The sequence below is a fragment of the Clytia hemisphaerica genome, unplaced genomic scaffold (genome assembly GCF_902728285.1).
Source record: "Clytia hemisphaerica strain Z4C2 unplaced genomic scaffold, Clytia hemisphaerica genome assembly, whole genome shotgun sequence".
NCBI lineage: Eukaryota > Metazoa > Cnidaria > Hydrozoa > Leptothecata > Clytiidae > Clytia > Clytia hemisphaerica.
In genome coordinates, this window is record NW_027103603.1 from 958,554 (window position 1) to 980,725 (window position 22,172).

Consider the following 22,172-nt stretch of genomic DNA (forward strand, 5'->3'; position numbering starts at 1 on the left):
ATTAAATTTCATTTTTTAGATAACAAAATTCTTAGGTATATAAAAATATTATAAAAACAATTAAATTCAAAATACAAAACATCAATACAGTCAATATAACGAAACAAGTTTGAATCGTCGGTCGGGGAATTGTCTGTCGGGGAATTGTCTGTCGAGGAATTATCTGTCGGGGAAATGTCGGTCGGGAAAAGTCGGTCGGGGAAACGTCCGGTCACCTTTTCTTGATTAAGTTTTTCAATGGCCCATACGGTGGAAACAAAAACAAATCTTGTCTTAGCTGTGAAACAAAGGAAGAAATCTGTTTCTTTTTATTGATGACAGCATCCGTAGTCTCCGGGAAACGCTCGGCTACCGTAGAATTGACTTTAGTAAGCATGCGCAGTACGTCCATTTTGTGCGCATGTGTACGGAAAGTTTTGACAAGAGCTTCTATAAACCATGACCCACGTGTTTGATTGCGCCATGAAAAATAACCCGAGACTGTAGAATAAGCGTATAATACATCAGGCTCACTTGATAACGATAAATTGTATTGAGCGCTGCCTTTATTAGCTAAGGGTGGACCATCAACCTGGTCTTGGCTTTCCATATATTCATCACCACGACAAGCTTGGATGATGAATAATTTCGGTTTCCCGGCTAGAGAATCGATACGAAAGGGTTTAACAATATCGTCAACTTGCATTTCACCATCTTTACTATAGATCAGACCGTCTTCACCGTGGCTTAACACTGCGCATGCGATAATAGAACGATTTGAATGATCCTCGTTAACAGTCTCCTTGATGAAGGTTTGAATTTCAGCTGTAGTAGGATTGTCTAACCGTTCAACGTAGAAACCAAGATCTAGAAATAGTCTGGTTAAAGATTCAGCGTCAATGTCTGTACCCTTCCTTGTTGGATCACTTCCTGGGTTTTTACGTAGAGGTGAAGTCGAACTGAAATTCTTCATATTAATGATCAATAATGTCCCACGTGGGAAAGTATCCATGGGGTAAAAATCGTCTGAATAAATATCAAAATGTTCCTTTTGTCGTTTCTTATTAACACCATGAATTTTAAGTTTACTGAACATTTTTTTGACAAACCTACTGGAAGAGTGTCCTCGCTTCGTCGATGACAACGGCGGACAAGCCTCGAAACTTTTCGGTTGATACGAAATCTGTCTAGTAAGAATGCCCTCGTAATCTTTTCGCTGCCACCGCATACAAGTTAAATAGAAATTGGGTCCACCTTCTTTATTACTGTGGAGGAACAATGACCCGTCAATGGTATCTTCATCTCCAGCACCTATGGTTTTCCATTGGAATTTATCAATGTCTTCGATATCTAGACATGGTTGAATATCTTCAGGATGGTCGTCTTCTAGAAATGGATTCAATCCTCTTTGTTGTTGGTTGGTCATGACAGCGCATGCACCAGAAGTAGTGATTACATTGTTTTTAGAAGAATTTGTTACTTCTGTGTTAGGAGAGTTGGATGCCAAACTAGGTGGAGCATCCACAAAATCGGTAGAATTTTCAACTTTAGAAGCATGACCAGTGACCGAATTGTTTTCTGAAGAATTCATTGGTGTGGTAATGTCTCTTGTCTCGTTTGGCGTTTCGTCATAAGCAGCAATTTCGTTTTGTGTTTTGTTAGTAATATCGCTTGCGGTAGTTTCAGGTGCCATTTATTTTTTTCAAAAATCCATAAAAATATGTCTTTGCTGTGAGATTATCTTCAATAGTGTCTATACGAAACACCGATTATCCCTTCAAATTCAGCTCCAAGCCAACAAATCAAGTCACTTCTCAAACAAGTTAAGTTTCACTTAAGAAAGTAAATATAATATACTTTCTCTGTTTCAATCAAGTTTGAATGTACAAAACTTTCCTCAACTAGTTCAACAGTCAGTCAGTCAGCCAAGGTTTACTATCACTTCCAATGATTTTTTCTATCTCAAACGTCTCACTATAAATTATAAGAATGAATTGATTTTTTCTAAAAACACATCAGACACGTAGTATTTATATACAAAACGTCATACAGTCAAACAGAAAAGTGGGGAAAACCAAACGAACTGAGAATTCCCAGAAAAATTCACTTTAGTACTTTTTTGTGATGATTCTGTACTTTTTCTTTTATCTCAGGAAACCACAAAATTAAGAGATTTGTTTGTCTGGTGGTTACTATCACTTTTACATTTAGGATACTGTGCAATGACATGCTTTTTTTTTATTAACTTGCAGATTTTTAAATTGCCATTCAATGTTTTAGAGGAAATGTTTTAGAGGAAATATTTTAACATCCGTAAGGTCGAGGAATTTCAATTCATGATATTCATGACGTAATGTTTTCTACGGAAAGACCCCGGTTTTCATACAAAAATACGGTTTCCGTAGAAAACATTACGTCATGAATAGTGTTTTACTTTAGTAAAGATTACGTCATTTTCTTCATGTTAATATAATGATAAACTCAAGAAACTATGTTTAATTCAATTCGATAGAGTTTTATGGGGTTGAGGAGGTGCAAAGAGTGACAATTTTCTTCATCGTCAATTCCAGCATTTTGACATCCCCTTCTCATAGACCCACTGGGAACCCTTCCCATTGGAAAAATTGGCCAAAATATCGCCCCCGGTGGAAAATCATCCTCCATTCTTTGTCCTCACTGAAAATAATCAAATAAACCAATACTCACTGCAATATTATATGATGCTCTTTTTCCCATTCCCACTGAATTTTCTGACTTGAAATCCTCAACCATAAAAAATATTGGAATATCAATTCCCATCGAGCGTCCGTTATCTTTATCCCCACTGACTGAAAAAAACTACCAGGTTTGTGAGAAAGGGGCTGTATTTTGCCCCTCTCTTCAAAAGGCTCTGTGGGGCCTATAAAGGTAGCCCAGGGTAAAACACATTTATGGGTCCTTAGTAGTAGAGTAGTACGGTCTTGTAAAGGGCATGGTATAGACAGTTTACTGGGAACAAGTTATTTTCATTTGGTATGATTCAAACCAAGCCAGAACATATAATGTGTAAAATTTCATTTTCCTTTTTCTTCTCGAATTATAAAGTAAACTACTTTCCATTCTTAAAAAGGGGTAATTCATTAGCTCGGTGGCAAAGATATGGACAGTACAGACAGAGATCGTGAGAGTAATTATAGGTTAATTACCTGATTATTATAAATAAACAGCTTCCAACTATATAAAGAAACACACTATACCACCAAAGGATTTCTGCTTAATACCATACTTAATCAAAATTTAAAGAACTTTTTTTTTTAATTGAAATTAAGTCATAAGACTAATGAGTAATGATTTATTATACGTTGGATTTGAAATAATTAGTATAGAGACCCTCTGTAGCTCTTTGATTGGGAAAAACTTTGATTCGAGTATGACGTTATGACATAAGACTTTTGGAAGTTTCAGGACTTCTCAGAATAACTCGAACTCAAAATAAAAATCGTCACCAGATTTGGAAAATATGGCTCGTGAAAACAAAAGTCATTCCAAAAGCGGCGTGGGTCATGAAGCGTCACTTTTTTCTTGTTTTAGAAACATCAAAGATTGAAGATTGAAGATTTCCCTTCCACTTTAGCTCTTCGGGCTGTAAATTTCATGTTTTTTTATAAGAACAATTTTATAAAAACACGAGGCTCAATTTCGACTAAAACCTAAGAACATTGAGAACATTGTCCCAGAAATGGTAAAAAAATTCTGACTTAGAATCAACAATTGTATTAAAATAAACATAAGAACATAGCATCAGCCAAAATTTACTATTTTTATTAAAAAGAGCTGAAAAAGTTTCTTTGCTATGACAAAAATGACGAGAAATCTTTCCGAGAACGTGACCTTCGGTGGGGAATCATCGGGAATCATAAAAGGATCTAAACAAAAAATCGAAAGCTTTTGAAGCTTATGGGATTCACAGAAATCAAAAACTAAATTAGTAGAATAGGGATAAGTTCTAATAACTGAATCAAATATCTTAATCAAGTTGAGAATGAGGAACAATAACATGATAATTCCTAACCCCTTTTTATAGCCTTCCCCCAAATCCATAGAAATGTATTAAAATTCTTATCTCTTATTTTTTTCCATTTTTTTTTTTAATGTCTCAAAATATTAAAAGAAATTTGTTCTAATATATTTTCAAAATAAATGAAATCTTTTCATTTATGTAAGGTCTTAAAAAGGCTTTTTCAGTGATAATCTTGTCTCGATATGCCCTTTTGCTTTTCGTTCCTTTTTTAAGGGGTGAACTTTCCTACAAAATTATCAAAAGTTCCCCTTTGCTTTATCTTATTGAAACTTTCCTTACATCAGGCTCACAAACTTTGAGTAAAAAAAATATCATTTGACCCTGAATTCGTTTCACCTTAAAAAAACTTTAATAAACAAACGACGTGGTTTAATTTGAATTTCCCTACATGGTTTCGTTTCAGGGTACCAGGGTTCCTCCCCTGGGAATTTCCAGGGGGTCTTTTTCAAATCAACGATATAGTTTTCCTCGTAAAGGTACAAGAAAAAACATGCTTTAAAACTAGCCAATGATTGCATTCAAAAATAGAACCCCAAAAAGTGAGGTTTTCAATCACAACCACTTTTTAGGCCACAGCGTTGCCATTCTTGTGGCTGCTGTGTAGTACAAAATTCCATAAAAGAAGGAAATTGATGAGCTTTCCAAAAATGTGGCCCTCTTTTAAGTTGAGTGATTCAGTCTTGAAATATAAAATGGCAAAGTGAGGGCAGGTTTTGTGGCTGTATGTCATGTGGCTCACTCAACAGGTTGGCTTATATGTGCTGTCCTGCTTTAAAACTTCAATATTTTTTAACCGTTTTTCTTGAAATTGGTAGTTTAAGGTCTGATAAAGATAATTATGGGTTTAATTTGTGGCTGCAGGGTTTTCAATAGGCTTAAAATGTGGCTTCAATCATACTTCAATCACTAATTTTATCAATTTACACATTCCAGGTTGGGTTTTGTTTTCGAAACATGAATATTTGCAAAGCCTAAAGCAAAACAAACACAATCTGACACAATACAGTGTTATTTTAAGAAAGAGTGTACATTTTGTGGCTGCAAATACAATTTTTTGTAACTATAACCTTCTGAGCTGTTACATTAGGTATTAGTTGGCATTTTTAGGGTTGGCTTATATGTGCTGTCCTGCTTTAAAACTTTAATATTTTTTAACCGTTTTTCTTGAAATTGGTAGGTTAAGGTCTGATAAAGATACTTATGGGTTTAATTTGTGGCTGCAGGGTTTTCCATGAGCTTGAAATGTGGCTTCAATCAAAGCATATATGAAAAAAATTGTCAACTTTGAGCCGCAATTCTAGCCCAATGACCCAATAATTTTGGTTCCATTTTTGATATTTTGTGGATAAACCCTTTTGCTACCAGTATCATCTGAAAAAAATGATTTTTACTCATTGAACAAATTTGTGGCTGCTGTTTTATCAACATAGTGTTTTTCTTGATTTGTGCCGCAATTTTGGCCCATTTTACAAAAAAATTTTTTCAACCTACTTCAGCCTACTTTAGAACCAATATTGTGAGGTTTCGTTTGAAAAGAGTTATTCTTAAAAAGGATATTCAAATTTCTTTTTTTTTTGCTGTTTTTGAAAACCTCACACAATTTTTGAATGCCATCGTTACATGTATTATATATTCTGTTATAATATGTTGTATATTATTGTATGTTACCCTCTACAATAATGGAGATCTCATGTTTGAATTTTGAAGAGTCTCTTGATCCCCATTGTCCCCAGTGCACTCCTCATATGTATCCTTGCTGGATGAATCTAAAACAGCCATCCAACATTAACTATGGGAAGGTTTTGGAAAAAAACAGTAAATATTTAAAATAGTTTTAAAAAATTTCAAATTTTCACCCAATTAAAGTCTGTCATGCAATTGCATGAGAGTTCATTTACAAAGGCTTTCCATACTCAGTGTAATTGTGATAGGTTGGCAAGGGCAACACAGCCTAATTTGTCATTTCTTCTGTTAAATAATCTTCAAATATGCTAGGAAAAATAAATGACCGATGGAAAAATATCATCTATCCAATTTTCTGCAAGTACAATTTTATCCATTTATACAATGGAATTATAACAGTTTATTAAACTTTTGTTTTATTTACCCATTGCATTTGCAAGTGATTACAGTTGCAAATAATCCCATGCATTTGTTTATCTTCTTTTCCCTAAATAGTCAAATATAGTCAAAAATGGCTGCAAGATTTCCAGAAGAGTCAACTTTGGAAGACCTTTATCATCAGCAACAACACCTGACCAACAGTGATGAAGGTTATGATGTGACGTTTGCTGACGAACAACTGGATACAAATGACATGACATGTGTCATCTGTTTGTTTATATTAAGAGAACCCCACCAAGCTGTTCCGTGTGGACATCGATTCTGTTGTGGATGCATTGATAAAGTCAGAAAACAAAAAGGGTATAAATATTTCGTGTTGCATTTGCCTTGCTTAAAATACGTTTATTAGTTCTTTCTGTTCAGCCTTTGTCTAAAGGAATGGTACGTTGTCCTTAGCTTTTTACCCGAAGGGGTGGGAAATTGTCACTTGATACAATACTGTATTCCGAAACAATTGTTTCTTACAGTAGCTTCGCCTTTTCATGTTTATCTAAATTCCCTATTCAGTAGAAACAGCGTTACTATATTTCAGAAATCTCAGAAACTTTTAATATATTTTTCTTGAATACCCCTGGCCTCTCTTTTCTACTGAGGTGGCAGGAAGGTTTTATTTAAACCAAGGTTTGACCCAAGTTGGGGATCGAGTCACACAGTTTTGTGCACAGTAGTTGAATGCTCTTTCTTGTATGAGGCCCCCCCAGTCGACCCTCAATTCACGTATTCACGCACAAAATTTTGCCAATTCACGTATTCACGCGCGAAAAAAACCATTTTCACGTTCACGCGCCAATTTTGCTTTTATATCTTTGGTTAAAACGATTGTGACGTTATTGGGTTAAATATATGACCTTTTTATGGTTTCTTTAAGCAATTTGACCTATTCTTATGCCAAATATTTCCGCCAATATGAAGTTTTCTGCAGTTTTGTGACCTAATTCTCGATAACGTATAAAGATAAAGCAATTTTTTAGGTTACAAAGAACTACCCCTCTGGCGTAGGGTTTGGTGTGGGATTTGCTTCCTCGAGGACCCGTAAGAAGTCCTTAGTAATTTCAAATCGAGGTTGTGCCAATCATATAGTTTGAAAAGCCGTAGACTTAAACCCCGGACTTAAACACAATCTCAAGGTGGAGCGCTAGTACAAGCAGAGGACGCAAATTGCAATATTTGAGCCGTATGTCATGGAAGAAATTGTATGGAAAATAACAGCGCGAGCGAAGCGAGCGCGAAATTTTTCGACTCTCAGTCCTTTTATGACTGAAAAACGCGGCCTTAAGACGCTATTGTTAGTCAAGTATGCCTTGTTTGGTCGTACACAATTTTTTTGAAAATCTTTGATTTTATTTAACACTGACCATTTGTTGCCAAAAACCTGGTACGGCGAGCGACGTACCTGCCTTACCCGGTGCAGCGTTCCAAGAATTTCGCCAAAGAGAAAACCTTTAAAATTTAGAATACCTAGATTGCTTGAAAACGCATCATCTGTATCATTATCTATGAGAATTATTTTTTAATTGTTCGATGCTGCATACATACAAGATGTTTTAAAACTACCCTAAACTACCTACTTTGCATTGCAAATTATTAAAGGACCAATAATCCTCTAAGTCTCTAAGTTAACGCGGTATCATTTTGTGTATTGTATTGTAGTAACAATTTGCATTTTCCATAGCTCCAGGACAGAATTGTTCAGGACCTCCGTCCTGTTTTGTCCTATGTTTACATTTTCGGGGAATCTCCTGCTGAATATTAGTATCTCAATCGGTTAGGTTCTACTTTGTTTTTGTTTATCAAGAGGGAGATTCCTACAGTCCGGACGGAACGTAATCTCGGGAGAAACAACCCTCACCTGCGGATAGGCCCCGTAACGGAGTGTTGTTTCTTCCCAGAGCCCGCTTTTCGCCCTTAGTGGTCTACTGATCACTATTCTGTTCGCACGCACTTTAAAAACGAAAACTTTTTTTTTTTTAGATATATTTAGGATTTTTCTCTTCTTTTTTTTTTAAATGTAAATATTTACCTTCAGAGACTTATTATATATACTGATATATTAAGCAGTTATTGGACAAAGTCGAATCCAATATGCAAAAATATTGGGCGTGCGAGAAAAGATATTGGACGAGGCTTCGCCGAGTCCAATATCTTTTCTCGTAGCCCAATATTTTTCATATTGGATGAGACTGCGTCCAAATAAATGGTTTATTATCCGTTTATCGCTAAAATATTTCTCGTTTTCAAACATAATTCCAATTTATAAGCTCTTTAATCTGGTTTCTTGGTAGTTTTTTATTAAAAAGTCTCATTTTTATTTTGTGACGTAACGTCAAAAGAAGATGCTCAATTGTCATTGAACTCGTTGTGTGACGTCAATTTTTGAAATATATAGCCTCCATGGAAGCAATGTCAATTGAATACTGTATATTTCTAGTGACTATGATGGAAGCTATATATTCGAAAATATTGGACAGCAAAGAAGCCAATCAAATGTCGCTATTTAGGCGCGTCGGATAATAAACCAGATTATTGGTGGCAAAAGAGAACAAGAAAAAAAAAAAAAAAAAAAATATGTGACTATGGAGAGACGACCATTATTAAACGATGACGGAGAAAATTTTCTCTAGACTATTTTGTTTTGGCTAAAGACGCTCTCGTTGGATGCAATATTTGCATTACAAAAATTGTCATTAAAAATGAAAAAATACGCCCTCAAAAAAATAACGAAAATATTCGTTTAGATATCTTTGAGAATTTTAATGTTATAAAGTTTTGATTCCTTTGAATGACTTAAGCATGACAATAACTTAAATATGACAATAAGTTAATTCAAGACTATGCGAGCAAAGCGAGCAAGAAATTTTTACAGATCTAGGTATCGAGGTCTTAGATATATTTTTAGAGTTTCATTGTGTTTTAGACAATGATTTGCTTTTCACGTTCACGCTAAAAATCTCGATTCACGAATTCACGGTGGAAAATTCTTATTTTCACGTTCACGCTGATATCTCAATTCACGTATTCACGTGCTAAAAAAGTCCAATTCACGTATTCACGTCACAAAAAAGGCTCATTCACGTGTCACGCCAGTCCCTGGGGGAGCCCCTTGTATATATAATTGTAACTTTTCTGTGATTTCGATGAAATCTACGTCTCAATATAATCTGCAGCAGAGACAAAAAAGGCTATGAATTTTAATAGAATTCAAATTAGATAGCGATTTTGTGCTCGTTTAAAAGATAATGCGGAGTGGAATATTATCAAAAAAGAAAAAGTTGAAAGATCGATGTGGTTCTTCCAAGAGAGGGAGCAGTTTTGATAATGAAGCTATGAAGTTGCCATGAATTATTACTATATGAAGTCGGGTAACTTGCATCAGTGGAGGGAAACTTGCATAGCCGTCAAATATGGCTGACCAATAAAGTCAAATGATCTATGCAGCTCTGCTTGCAGCTCTACTCTACCATTTTTGTATTGATTTTAATTTTGTATTTTAATGACCAGTTAGGTCATTCATTTGATGGCTATGCATATTAGCCTCCACTGATGCAAGTTACCCAACTTCACGGTACATATCACCATACTAGCATACAAAGAATCTACACCTTTAGGCCAAAACGACGGTCTATTGCATAACTAATTAACTCCACACACTTCAGTAGATGCAAGTCAAACAAGCAGGAAATTAGATAATTTACCTATAAATAAGTTTTGATCAAATTGACACGCTAAGGCTGCGATTCTTCATGTACCATGTCCTATAAAGTATTATGTCAAGTGTACCTCTCTTCTAATTTTGACACCCTTTTTCACAGATAACCAGGAGATAGGAAATGGGAAGGTCGGAGTTGCTCCCGGGGGGGTGCCGCCCGACTTTCAACCCTTACCGGGACTAAAAAGGAGAAAACAAGGGAAAATTTTGTGAATTTTACAATCATCAGGACAAATTTGACCAAATTTCAATTTTCCTGGTAAAAAGTTGAAATTTTCCTATTTAACCAACCCTTAGTGGGACTGAAATTTGATTTTTCGGACCCTCAGTAGGACTTCGGAGATCCAAAAAAGGTACCCTTAAGGGCAGCACATACCGTACCCTCCATTTGCCTCAGTACCCCCCTGAATTGCAGATGGAAACTATTTCCTAATTTGTTTTGTTATCAAGTTGTTTGGGCGGGAGAACCTAGCGCTGGAGAAATTTAATATGCAGAACTGAGTCTATAGGTCGTTCCGTTCTCCCAAACACATATTTTTAAGACCTTGCCATATAGACGTAGCTAACATTGTGTTAACATCCTTTTAAACATTCAATTCAGGAAAAGAGCTTCTCGGGAGGGAGGTTGAAGATTGCACTTGCAGCAGGCATAGTTGTCAAGTTTAAAAATTCTGAATGCAGGACAAGAGTCAAAAGTGCAAAATTGAGCTGGGATATCCATGGGGGTATTGATCTCATAATTTTTAAAAATTGATTGAATGGGAAAGTTATAAAAACAAAACTAATATTTTACTTTTTTATCGTCAATCAATCATCTTATCAGTTTTACTTTGTCACTTCTACATGACTTTGAGTGTAATTCTAATGAATATTTGAAAATATAGGTCTACGTACAGCGGGACAAAATGTCAATTTTCGTATGCAGAGCACTTGTACTAATGTTGAAAATAGATTTCATCTCGTTATATGATTTTATCTGTGTATTATATTTTGGATGTTTATGGGATAGTGTATTATCTTATATGGGTGTTATATGTTAATCTAAGTTTATGTCAAATATGACCTTTGTGTTTATCTTTCTGTAATCTATGAATCCATGATATAAAATTTAATTCTCTTTCTGTGAAAATCTGGTCATATGCTCTTCTAGGAAAGGTAGGTGCCAACCAAAAGAGGCTCTTTTTTCGCGAGAACATGAGATTGATAAAAAAACTAGATGATCATTTCAGATGGCGCATTGAAGTATCAATAAAACTGAAGATGCCATAAGAAATCAAAGGACGTGGCACCTGGAAATACTCCCAGAATCTCTCTATCAAATACACCTTTTCGACCGTAGCCATTAATTGCCGCGGTTTTTTTGTCCGCTTTATCCCACTGAAACCGTTCTAGTTCTTTTTTCGCACCAATAGACAATAGAAAAATGCGTCAAAAAAAGATTGGGATGGTTTTAGTGGGATAAAGCGGACAAAAAATGCCCACGCAACAACGGTCGTAAGTACATTTTCCGGGTCGGTTACAAAACTCGTTGCATTTTAGGCGGCTGAAATCAATGTTGGAAAAGTTAATTTGTCAATCTTACATCTACCCAAATTATTTTAACAGACTCTTTATTTCGTAAGTGAAAACCTTCCCATATAAGTAAAATCTCTGGTGACTTTAAAATCCAAATTAAAGTTTTCTTAAAATCTTTGTATGGAATACCCTTATAGTGAGTTAATGTATTTGCACTTTTGAGGATAGCGCCACAGTGCCTGAACAGAGTTAGAAAAACCCGCAATTCTGACCCGCAAATTCAAGGACGGTGAAAGTGCTGATTTACTGTCGTTCTCAATCAGTCAGGATGTAAACAAACTAGAAGCTTACCGTCTCCGTCGCAGAATAACACACATACATAAACTCATACATAATACCTTTTCGTGGATAGCCCGGTAGAAATAGTGGGTGTGGGTGTTTTGGCAGATTTTAATGAATAAAGATTCTGAATTATCCACACACACAAAACACAATGAGATTGAACGATGTCAAGGCATACGCTTTTTTTTATAAGAACCAGTAAAATTTTGTAGGCTTGGCTGTTCTTATTTTTTGGTTCTTTGAGCCTCAAATTGTTCTTATCCTGTTCTTATTTATAAGGTGAAATTGAATTAATATGAATTTATACCTAATTTTTACTAGTAATTTTTAATTCTGTTAAATTTTGCTAAATTTTAAAAAGCTGATAAAAGTCTCTTTATGAGCACTGATATAAAAACATTCAGCTGACTAAAAACACGGTTCAAGAATTAAACTGTATCTCGATTTCCGGAAAATACATGTTCGCTACCAGCACCGGGTGAGCGCAAGCTTTAATGCTAAGCGCTGATTGACCAAGAAAACTCTGGATTTTACTGGTTTTGAAGTGCTATTTTCGATTTTTACCTCAGTAAAACTTCACAGATAACTAGGAAATTCTGTTTTGTCCCACCCAAAACGTATCTCCCCATTGTTTAAAAGACGTATTGGGCTAGAAACTATTGTCAAATTTTGGAGGACGTAATCTTTGATACGGAAAACCCAAAAAACACTGGTTGGGCATCTTGTAACACTTGTAGTTGCAATTTGTAACACTAAAACCAGTGGTCAAAGCAAGAAGGTTTTTCGTCTTGGACGGAAAGTGGACAAAAGTGGACAAAAGCATATATGCATATATGCAGAATTTTGAGATGGAAAAGCCTCTTTAATATTTCACGGAGCCGGAAATCCGTCTGAAAGGGAAGAACTTTTAACATTGTAAAACTAATGGCAACAGCGAGTGGTTCCGTATAAAAAGGTTATGTCATAGAATGATAAACTTCCAGAGAAACACCTGGAATCGTTAACATACCGTTCTCAAAGCGGCGTCAGGTCTTCCTTCATACAATTGTCGTTGAGCCAATAAGTAGAAATGGAACGCCTAAAAAAGACAAAAAAGAATGAACATCATGTTTATAGACATCCTCACTAAATGACACAAAACGTTAAAAAAACGTCCATCTAATGTTCAGAAACGTTAAAATAACGTCTATCTAATGTTCAGAAGGCCTTTATTACGTTGAAAACACACACATTAATCCTTTTTATTTCTTCTATAGTAGGGAGCTAACCCTTAAGATCCGAAGCATCTTTCGTGGTAAGCAACCGCATTCGATTGGTTCGAAGGTAGATTAATAGGATTTTTTTGAGAGGGGCCCCACGAATGAGACCTGGTCAAGGTTTTGATGGCCAAAAAACTGACGTTGCTACAATCAAGTTCGTAACCGATAAAAAATTCCCACAAAGTCTTTGGAAGCGCTCTAACTTAGGTTGGAAGGAGTTTTTACTCTGAGTTTTAACGCTAGCCTTTAGACTTAGGACCATAAGATCTGAGGATCCAAAAGTTCAAAAAATGGTCCAATAAGCCTCAGAATTCCAAATTGAAATATTCGATTACATTTCATGGCATGAACCCCCCCCCAGCCCGCAGGGGGGGGGGGCTACAACCAATATCTTCCTGAAAAAGGCTGGGGGCTGGATTTTTTTTGAATTTCAGGGGGTACCTATGATCTCTGGGGGTATCTAACTTTTATGCAGTAAGGTCTGGGGGCTTGGGAACTATATTTTATCTTGCTTTTATCTAACTATCATTATTCTTTTTAATTGTACAAAATATACAATTTTTTCATTTCTTGACATATACTCAAGTCACAGGGGGTACCAATCACAGGGGGTATCTATGAACGTCTGTTTTTTGGGGGTACCTAAAATTCAGGGGGTACCTATTTTCTTAGGGGGTACCTAAACCCCTGGTCCATGCCATGCATTTGACAGATAGCCCAAAAGCGACTTTCTCACCCGACCTTCAAAATGCGAAAAATGAGGAAATAGCGCAAACTCTAAATGTATTCCGGCAGAGATTATACTTCTGAGAAAGTTCAGAATTTTAAAGATTTGCTCGAGTTAAGGAGACATTCGATTTGTAGAGGTTCAAGTTACAGAGACTTCACTGTTTATGTAAATGGCAACGTATTTTAGAATGTTTTGGTAAACAACAAGGTCAGATCGTCACATTCGCCTTATCCCTTTAAAGCAGAGCTTGGTAGCGCAGAATGGATGATCGGTTATGAGATTAACATTACACTGACCTCTGCGCCTCTCCAGGCGTTATCAATGAAATACGAGTCACCCGATGAAGTGTAGTCTTCTTGTAAGAGGCCAGCCAATGTGGAGGTGTTGGTGCCACCGCCGCTTTTGTTTTTGTTTCTTTTGAGAAGTGGCAACAAGTCAAAGGACAATGGTTATCCAACGCTGTCCTCATTCCCAACCAACTACTTCACAGAGACATACAAGAAATTTATTAACCTTCGACCAGTCATAGGAATCGTCCCCATGCCTCTGGATGGAGATAAGATTTTATCGGAATACCCTGTATCATGGTCTAAAGAATATTTTGGTGCCAGTTTTGTGAAATTGATTGAAATGACTGGTGGACGAGCTGTTAGTATTTCTGAGGTAGGTTGCATTTTGATGATTATTTGGTATATTTGGTTTCACTGAATTACTGAAAGAAGCGGGTCAAGTTTTCATAGAAACTTTGGAAGTTCCTTTTGAGGAGCAATGTTCTTTTGAGGAGCGCCTGATACAAGTGATTCCCATAGATTTATAAAGCCTGCAGGGCTAGATGTAGTGCTTTGGCTGAAAAGTGTGCCGAGGTTATTTCACATTACAATAGAATTTCAGCGCTTGACAATAGCAGCAATATTTTTTGCGATATTCAGTTTTTTTTTTTGCTTGAAAGAGCTTAAAGCACAACATCTAGCCCTTTGGGCTTTACAGAAATTTGTAGTGATATAATTTATCGAAGTCATAAAAAAACGCGTATCCTGATTACGTATCGTTCCTCCTTGGACGGTTTCTTTTGGCACTCCTTACTTTGATTGAGGACATAATCGAATCGCAGTAGTTTTCGATTAACTTTCAATACACTTTTTCGACTGTAGCCACCATTGCCGCGCGGGCATTTTTGTGTCCGTTTTACCACCCTAAAACCATCCCAGTCTTTTTTTCGCACCTATAGACAATCGAAAAAGGTGTACAAAATTGGATCAAGTTTAGGGGCACAATTAAATAATAATAAAGTGGCACGTGCCTGACCGCGCGACTACGGTGTATTGCCTTCCACATTCTGGATAGATCCATTTTTGTAAAAAAATTTCCAATTTATCACAATTATTCTCATAAACACGCGTCTAAACATTCTTCAGCTATATCATTACAAAAGAAGCGAAAATTTCAACATCAATCTTTCTTGATTTCTAGGACTTGAAAGGTCGTAAATTACGAAACATGTTGAGGAAAGTAAACGGAGTATTAATCCCTGGAGGCGACGGTGACTTAGCAGATTCTGGATACAGTAGAATCTCCAAAGCAGCAACTGAATACTCAAGCAACAAGCTAAGAAAGGAATCCCGTATCCTGTATTGGGGATCTGCCGAGGTTCACAAATGATTATGCAGCTACTGTCGGAAGAAGAAATCCTGCGACCTTCCGACTCTAGTAAAATCACTCTGCCCTTAATGTTCACAAAGGAAGCAAGGAAATCTCAACTTTTCGGTAAAGCACCCAAAGATTTGATTCGAGTTCTAAAGGAGAAGGCTTTGACGTTTAATGCACATATTTACAGTGCACTGTATGAGAATTTTAAAAGGCACCCTGAGTTGACGAAACAATTTCGTGTTCTGACAACTAATTATGATCGCAGAGGAATTGAGTTTATCAGCACATATGAAGGTAAGTCTAAGACCAACGAAATGAAGCCATTTTATTGGTTAGAAGTGACGTAACACTTGAATGCAGCCCATAGAATGGCTTCATTTCGTTTCGGAGCGAAACGGAACCGTCACGTGCGAACATGGTCTAAAGACATTTCTTACGATTTGGAAAGGCGCGCCTTGATTATACCAAGCCTAAATGAGATTTAACGTCTGAACTCCATTCATTGACAATATGAAATCCTTCTTTGCAATGCTTTCTTTGCAAGACTTCCTCGTACTTGTATCATCAAAATGCTGACAAGGCACTTATGAACAGTTTATAGTAGGGGCCCAAGTATTTCGATAACCTTAGCACCCACTTTTCAGTTTGATCATCTGCTAGCCTAGAAACATTTGAAAGTAGAAAGACTTTTTTCGTTTACAAAATATACTTTTTTTAGAAGGATTTTTCACTGGGGTGGCCAGTGGGGATGGTCCCACTGGGTCACAGTGGCAGGGGATTCCATGTCTCACAAAAACTGGTTTTGTGTGGCAACCAAACTATACTTGTCCTCCATTTTCTTTAGATAAATTTGCACCCATTTTCGGGTTGCAATGGCATCCAGAGAAGTCCTTATTTATGCATAATCCAAGTTTAGCCATAGACCATTCCACATTTGCCGTAACGGCCGCACAATACATTGCAAACTTTTTCATGGGGTTGGCACGTCAAAATCCAAATCAATTCAAAACACGCAAAGACGAGGAGAAATATTTGTTGTATAAGAATTCAGCTGTTTATGTCGGAAACATCACTGAAACTCCATACGAACAAGTATATTTGTTTCCGCTCTACTCGGAGAAATTTGCAGACCGGAATATTGAGACTGATAAAAAAGACAATAAGAAGAAAAAACATAAAGTACCTTTGAAATTTTAAATATAAATTGTTATGCTTTGTTTATATGTGAAAGAGAATCTTTGTCTATTTAATATGTGTTCTCGCAAAAGAACGATGAGATTTTAAGGGATTAAGTGTAATTCAGGCTTTATTTTGGGACAATCTGGTGAGTGCCTTATCTCGTGTTCATGAAAAAAACATGTCCTTCTACATACACGCTGGCAGTCAGGCTAATGTCAATTCCAACTTTGTAATTTTCCTTTCCTCCCCGAGGAGCCGAAAGAATGGTCTCTAAGTTAATCAAATTGCCGGCACCGAACTGTGATTTACTTATTAAAGATGGCACAGTATTTTGGATCAGCCAGGGACGGATGAATTAGCTCTAGTGTTATATAACCTTGAAAAAACACATAAGCGTAGAAATATTCTAACAAAAATGTGTTTCACTTTTTAGAATACATGCGCGGGAACCTGTTTATCATTCAAATCACTGATTCCAATCTCTAACTACTTGACTGGATCGGGCTTCCCATATAAAAGGGAGCGTATCCAGTTTTAGAGCTGACTAGTCTGCCATCTTGTTTTCGAAATTGGTCGTCAACAGCGCCATTCGAAAAATTTGAAATTTGAACGATCAAAAATCTAAGGTAGATTAGAAAACAACATGGCGGACTAATCAACCATAAAACCGAACACACTTTAATGGGGGGGGGGGGGAATCTGTGAGTAGTTAGCCTATCTAGCGTGTAAGGGAATATGATATCTGTGATTTCAAATAGAGTACGAGATATCTCAAGAAAGCAAAAGGAGAATGGGATTATTTTCACTTACATCAGCCCATTTCATATCCCAAGCATCTTTGCGTTCAAATTTCAAATGTTCTCCGTATTGTTCACGACCTGTCTGTATATTCGTCGTTTTAGCCTCCTAAAAAATAATGAATGAAAGTAAAGTAGAACCTCCAATTAGCGGTCACCATCGGGGATAAGGTTAGTGTCCGCTATTTAGAATTGTCCGCCTTTTAGAAAAATTTCAATTCTAGTATGAGGTACTATTAAGAGGTTAAGTGTGTAAAATTTAGGTCCAAAGTGCTTTTCTAGAGACACTAGAATATGGAAAAACAAGAGAATGATTATTCAAATGCAACAATTTAGCTTTTTATGAATCATAGTATTCTTGAGGGTCTCTGCAATTTATCATTTTTAAGATGTAAGCAAATTCACCGACTGGGGAATTAAACGTCTATAAGCAATTTGTTCAATGAAACTTTGAACTGTATAAGAGATAAATGGTTTGGATAAATCAATCCTGTCTAATTTTTTAAAGTCTGTGGCCAGTTTGATCGTTGATGTCCGCTAATTAGAGAGGGAAAAGTAGGACTTCGGCCATTTCGTACAAAGAACTTTGTCCGCTAATAAAATGTCCGCCTTTTGGAAATTTTTTAATGAGGATTTGACTAGGAAATAGTCGAACGTGCGCAACGCACTGGGCTCAACTTCAGTGGCTTCAAATTATTCATAGGCCCAATTGTAGACCCCCAGATATTTACCCAATGAACAAGTGTGCCAAATTTCAACCAAATCCGACCATTTTGGAGGCCTGTAGGCTGCTTCAAAGCTTTAGCCTCGTTTTGGCAAAAAACTCGTCCCCAGGCCCCAAAAATCTAAATTTTTGAAAAATGCAAAAAACACCCCCAGATATTCACCCAAGGAACAAGTGTGCAAAATTTTAGCCAAATCGAACAATTTTTGAAGTCTCCAGGCTGCCCCAAAGTTTTAGCCTCGTTTTGGCGAAAAACTCGTCCCCAGGCCCCAAAAATCTAAATTTTCAAAAAATGAAAAAAAACATCACCAGATATTCACCCAAGGAACAAGTGTGCAAAATTTCAGCCAGATCGAACAATTTTTGAAGTCTCCAGGCTGCCCCAAAATTTTAGCCTCGTTTTGGCGAAAAACTCGTCCCCAGGCCCCAAAAATCAAAATTTTTGAAAAATGAAAAAAACAACCCCAGATATTCACCCAAGGAACAAGTGTGCAAAATTTCAGCCAAATCGAACAATTTTTGAAGTCTCCAGGCTGCCCCAAAGTTTTAGCCTCGTTTTGGCGAAAACTCGTCCCCAGGCCGCAAAAATCAAAATTTTTGAAAAATGAAAAAAACACCCCCAGATATTCACCCAAGGAACAAGTGTGCCAAATTTCAGCCAAATCGAACAATTTTTAAAAGTCTCCAGGCTGCCCCAAAGTTTTGGGACATACACACACAGAGACAGACAGACACACACACACACACATTCTCAGATTCTAACTCAACTGAAGTTGAGAATGGCCGGGGAACTCGTGTCGACTATTACTTACAAAGTCAAAGAATGTCAGAATTCCTGAAATATCGATAATTGCCAATTTTCTAAAAAAGAGAAAAAATGATGGTTGAAAATTTATAATTTTTGTACGATAGAAAATTCTCATTAGTCGAGTTCTGAGTTTCAAGTTTTCTATCGACGAGTGACAGTGCTTTCGGTAAGAGACTCAAAATTGGTTAAAAATAGCCTGGATACCCAGGCTGTAGATTCTTTCTATTATTATGATGTCGCTTGCACTTTTGGGAAGTATCCCCTTTTTTGAGGGAGAAAAGAATCACAAAAAAAAAGAAAGAAACTTACGTAGAATTAGAATTCATTGTAAATTGATAAGGAGGACAATTTAATACATATTTATTTTCAAGTCCGAGACGAGGTAATGAATAACATTGTATGGTGCCAGATTCTCTTCCCTGTAAAAAAATAAAAGAGACTCATTAAAGGTTTTATTTTTACATAAATATTCCCGTTTCATATCAGACACATATTTCATATCGGGAAAGTGTCTGCCTATTGTTATATTATGCTGATATAAGCATTTTCCTCTTTTTGACCAATCTTTCCCCTAAACTCTTGTGAATTAAAAGCGATGAGTAAGCAAACGATATCACTCTTATTTAAAAACAAAATTTTTAAGGGTTACATGCACTACACAGTATACAGTGGAGTCTCCCTAATTCGAACCCGCACGCAGGGGGAACACAATTTTGTTCGAGTTAAAGAAATTTCGAGTTATGGAATAAAGTTTTAAGGCAACATTAACTGAACAGATGAGAAAAGTAATAGAGATTCTACTGTATTACCAGGCAACATATCGACAATATAATTGCCCGGTGCCAAAAATATATTGAAAATGTACCCGCAATATATTGTAAAACTCGATCGGCATTGCACTCGATTTTTACGGAAAGAAAATCTCTTTAAATAATAGAGTACACGTTGTTTACTTGGTACAATACGGTCAACAAACAACAATATATTGTGTAGTCTAAGTGAGCCCTTCGCTTTTTAGTCCTTTGAAGAATTTTTTTCACAAGGGGGCAAAAAGGAAATTCAGACATTATGCTTCGAAACGAAACGGTTCCGAAACACTGCGTGGACACCAAAAGTTTGGCACTAAAAGCAAAACGGATCGGAACAGCTACGTTCCACTAGTTTCATCGGAACGGAAATGCTCCGTTTTGTTGCTCCGAGACATTCCGAAATCTAATACGAACACTTCCTATCCGTGACAAAAACCATCCCGAAGCAATATCAAACCGTAACGTCTGAACACTTTTGGTGACCAAATTTAGTCGACTTACCAAAACGACAAGTTTCTCTGAAACGCATACAGCACACACTGGATCACTGGTTGACTATAAACAAGAAATAGAAAAGATAAGACATTATTTTGTTCCACCTTTTCTCTGAATGGCTAATTTTTCCATCCTTTCTTTCATATTAATTTAAATTCCAAGCCATAAAAGCATGGGAAATCAATTCCATTCATTCTCAGTCCGTTATTATTTACCCCTCCCCCACTGCACTGGCTGAAAAAATCCTGGTCAGTGAGAAGGGGCTGTTGCATAGTGGCATAGTCTAGTTATCAGAGCTCTTTTATAGATAGTACATTAATTCACAATAATGCTTTTTACTAGTGCATTTCTATGTGATAGGAAGATAAAATCAATATTTTGTATGGACACCACGGACCCCTGGTTTGATTTTTTCCACTATTAATATTAAATAATCGTTAGGGACTTGCAGTTTTGAAAAAAGGTTCTAAAGAAGCAAAAAAACCGCAGTCGAAAAAAATGAATTCAAAGTGTTGTGGTGTTGGGATTTTTCAACAAGGCCTGAATAAAGGTTAGTACCCCAAATGAAAATATATCGATTAATACTGTGACAGTAGAGATATTTTGAGAAAACATCACTCATCCCAAAATAAACAATCTACATTATCCATTCAAGTCCAACGTGCTTACGCAGGAATAGACCATGAAAAGACATTCTCTAGCTACCAGCATTCAGTCAATGGAAAATCATCATATACCATTCACGTTGAATAGATTTACGCATGAAGATCATCGAGGAAAACGGACTGCAACCCCGTTAGCCCAAGCGTGACTAATATCTTACATACCACTGACACACTGAGATAATCGAGAACAAAACCAAGAGACTGAATCAATCTACGCACAACACTGAAAGATTTATGAGTTGGGATCGAGGAAGCAATCCCAACCAAATGAATGGACGCGGACAACTAAACCAACGTGACTATTGATCCCAGGCTCTAAATCCAGTCCTCTAAATACTCATAGAACTAAAAACTATAAATACCGGAATCACAAAATCATTATTGGAGTCGGAGAGCGTGCTGAGAGTCGAAACATGCTGGAAAGCTAGAGAGTTACGAACCGTACTATTAGTAAAGAGACTTGTTACTGATTTAGATCTGGAACCTTCCATAACATCAATTGCAGATATTATCGTGTTATCGACTTTTTAGACAACTATATTAAGGAACAGTTATTTGGAGTTATTGAAATATTAGTGATCACTTTTATGTAAATATAAAATTCATTCGATCGAAGTTACTATCGTCCATTTACTATCTTCTTAAATTGTACTCTTTCAGGGTACACTGCGCCTCGGGGTTTAGTGAAACTGTCTGGTGAAATATCCAGGGAGTTCCACACATAAATCTCCGTGTGCGACAATACATACAGCAAGAGCTTTTTTGATGTCTTGAATTCCTTCGCCTGCTCCAGATGGTACGTCGTCCGCATGGAACAACCTGAAAGTTTATAAAAATAGATATTTTCTTATTCGTCAAAGAACGGATGAGATACAAGTACTGCAACAAATAATAAACTCAAAATTTTCGAAAAAAAAACTTTTTTGCTCTGCATCTCCAATGTTTTCGGTAAAAAACAACGTTTTTTTCGAAAATTTAGCGGCAACTACGAATTGTGCGATCGAAGTGAGAAATGCTTTTTGAACCATACGAGACATCTTTGACACAGATAGAACAAACGAAACATTCAGCCGAAAAAAGAAGCTACTGCTACTGGAAACTTCAGCTCAATAAAAATTGTATAAAGTTTCTAGGCTAGGATACCAAAATTACGCAAAATATTTTGTAGGAAGTTTTGAAAATTTCTCTGAATTTATATATTCATGATATGCACCACTGCAATGACTTCACGAAATTATGCAACTTTTCTGTTTTTGTTCCACCCAATACGTCACTTTTTCTATAGTTTAAGTGAAGTATTGCCGGAAAGTTTTAAAAGTTCTCAGAAGACTCT

General features: G+C 36.5%; 2 protein-coding genes across 2 annotated transcripts in view; both read right to left on the reverse strand.

Annotated features, from left to right (window-relative positions):
- The window catches only part of LOC136802116 (WD repeat-containing protein 35-like), a 62,973-nt gene that overhangs the window by 29,908 nt on the left and 10,893 nt on the right, over nucleotides 1-22,172 (reverse strand). The window contains exons 13-20 of the mRNA XM_067058835.1: nucleotides 21,589-21,658; nucleotides 20,181-20,234; nucleotides 19,180-19,289; nucleotides 18,875-18,923; nucleotides 17,352-17,447; nucleotides 16,453-16,506; nucleotides 14,012-14,155; nucleotides 12,736-12,804 (exon numbers count right to left, since the gene is read on the reverse strand). Of these exons, the coding sequence (XP_066914936.1) occupies nucleotides 12,736-12,804; nucleotides 14,012-14,155; nucleotides 16,453-16,506; nucleotides 17,352-17,447; nucleotides 18,875-18,923; nucleotides 19,180-19,289; nucleotides 20,181-20,234; nucleotides 21,589-21,658 (646 nt within the window). The remainder of the gene's footprint in view (nucleotides 1-12,735; nucleotides 12,805-14,011; nucleotides 14,156-16,452; nucleotides 16,507-17,351; nucleotides 17,448-18,874; nucleotides 18,924-19,179; nucleotides 19,290-20,180; nucleotides 20,235-21,588; nucleotides 21,659-22,172) is intronic.
- On the reverse strand, nucleotides 18-1,941 carry LOC136802071 (caspase-3-like). The gene has a single exon (XM_067058791.1). It carries the CDS (start codon nucleotides 1,670-1,672, stop codon nucleotides 212-214), a length of 1,461 nt encoding a protein of 486 aa, XP_066914892.1. The 5' UTR covers nucleotides 1,673-1,941; the 3' UTR covers nucleotides 18-211.

What these genes read in the sequence shown, in the direction of transcription:
- LOC136802071 (XM_067058791.1), bottom strand. Translation starts at nt 1,672, where the DNA reads ATGGCACCTGAAACTACCGCAAGCGATATTACTAACAAAACACAAAAC.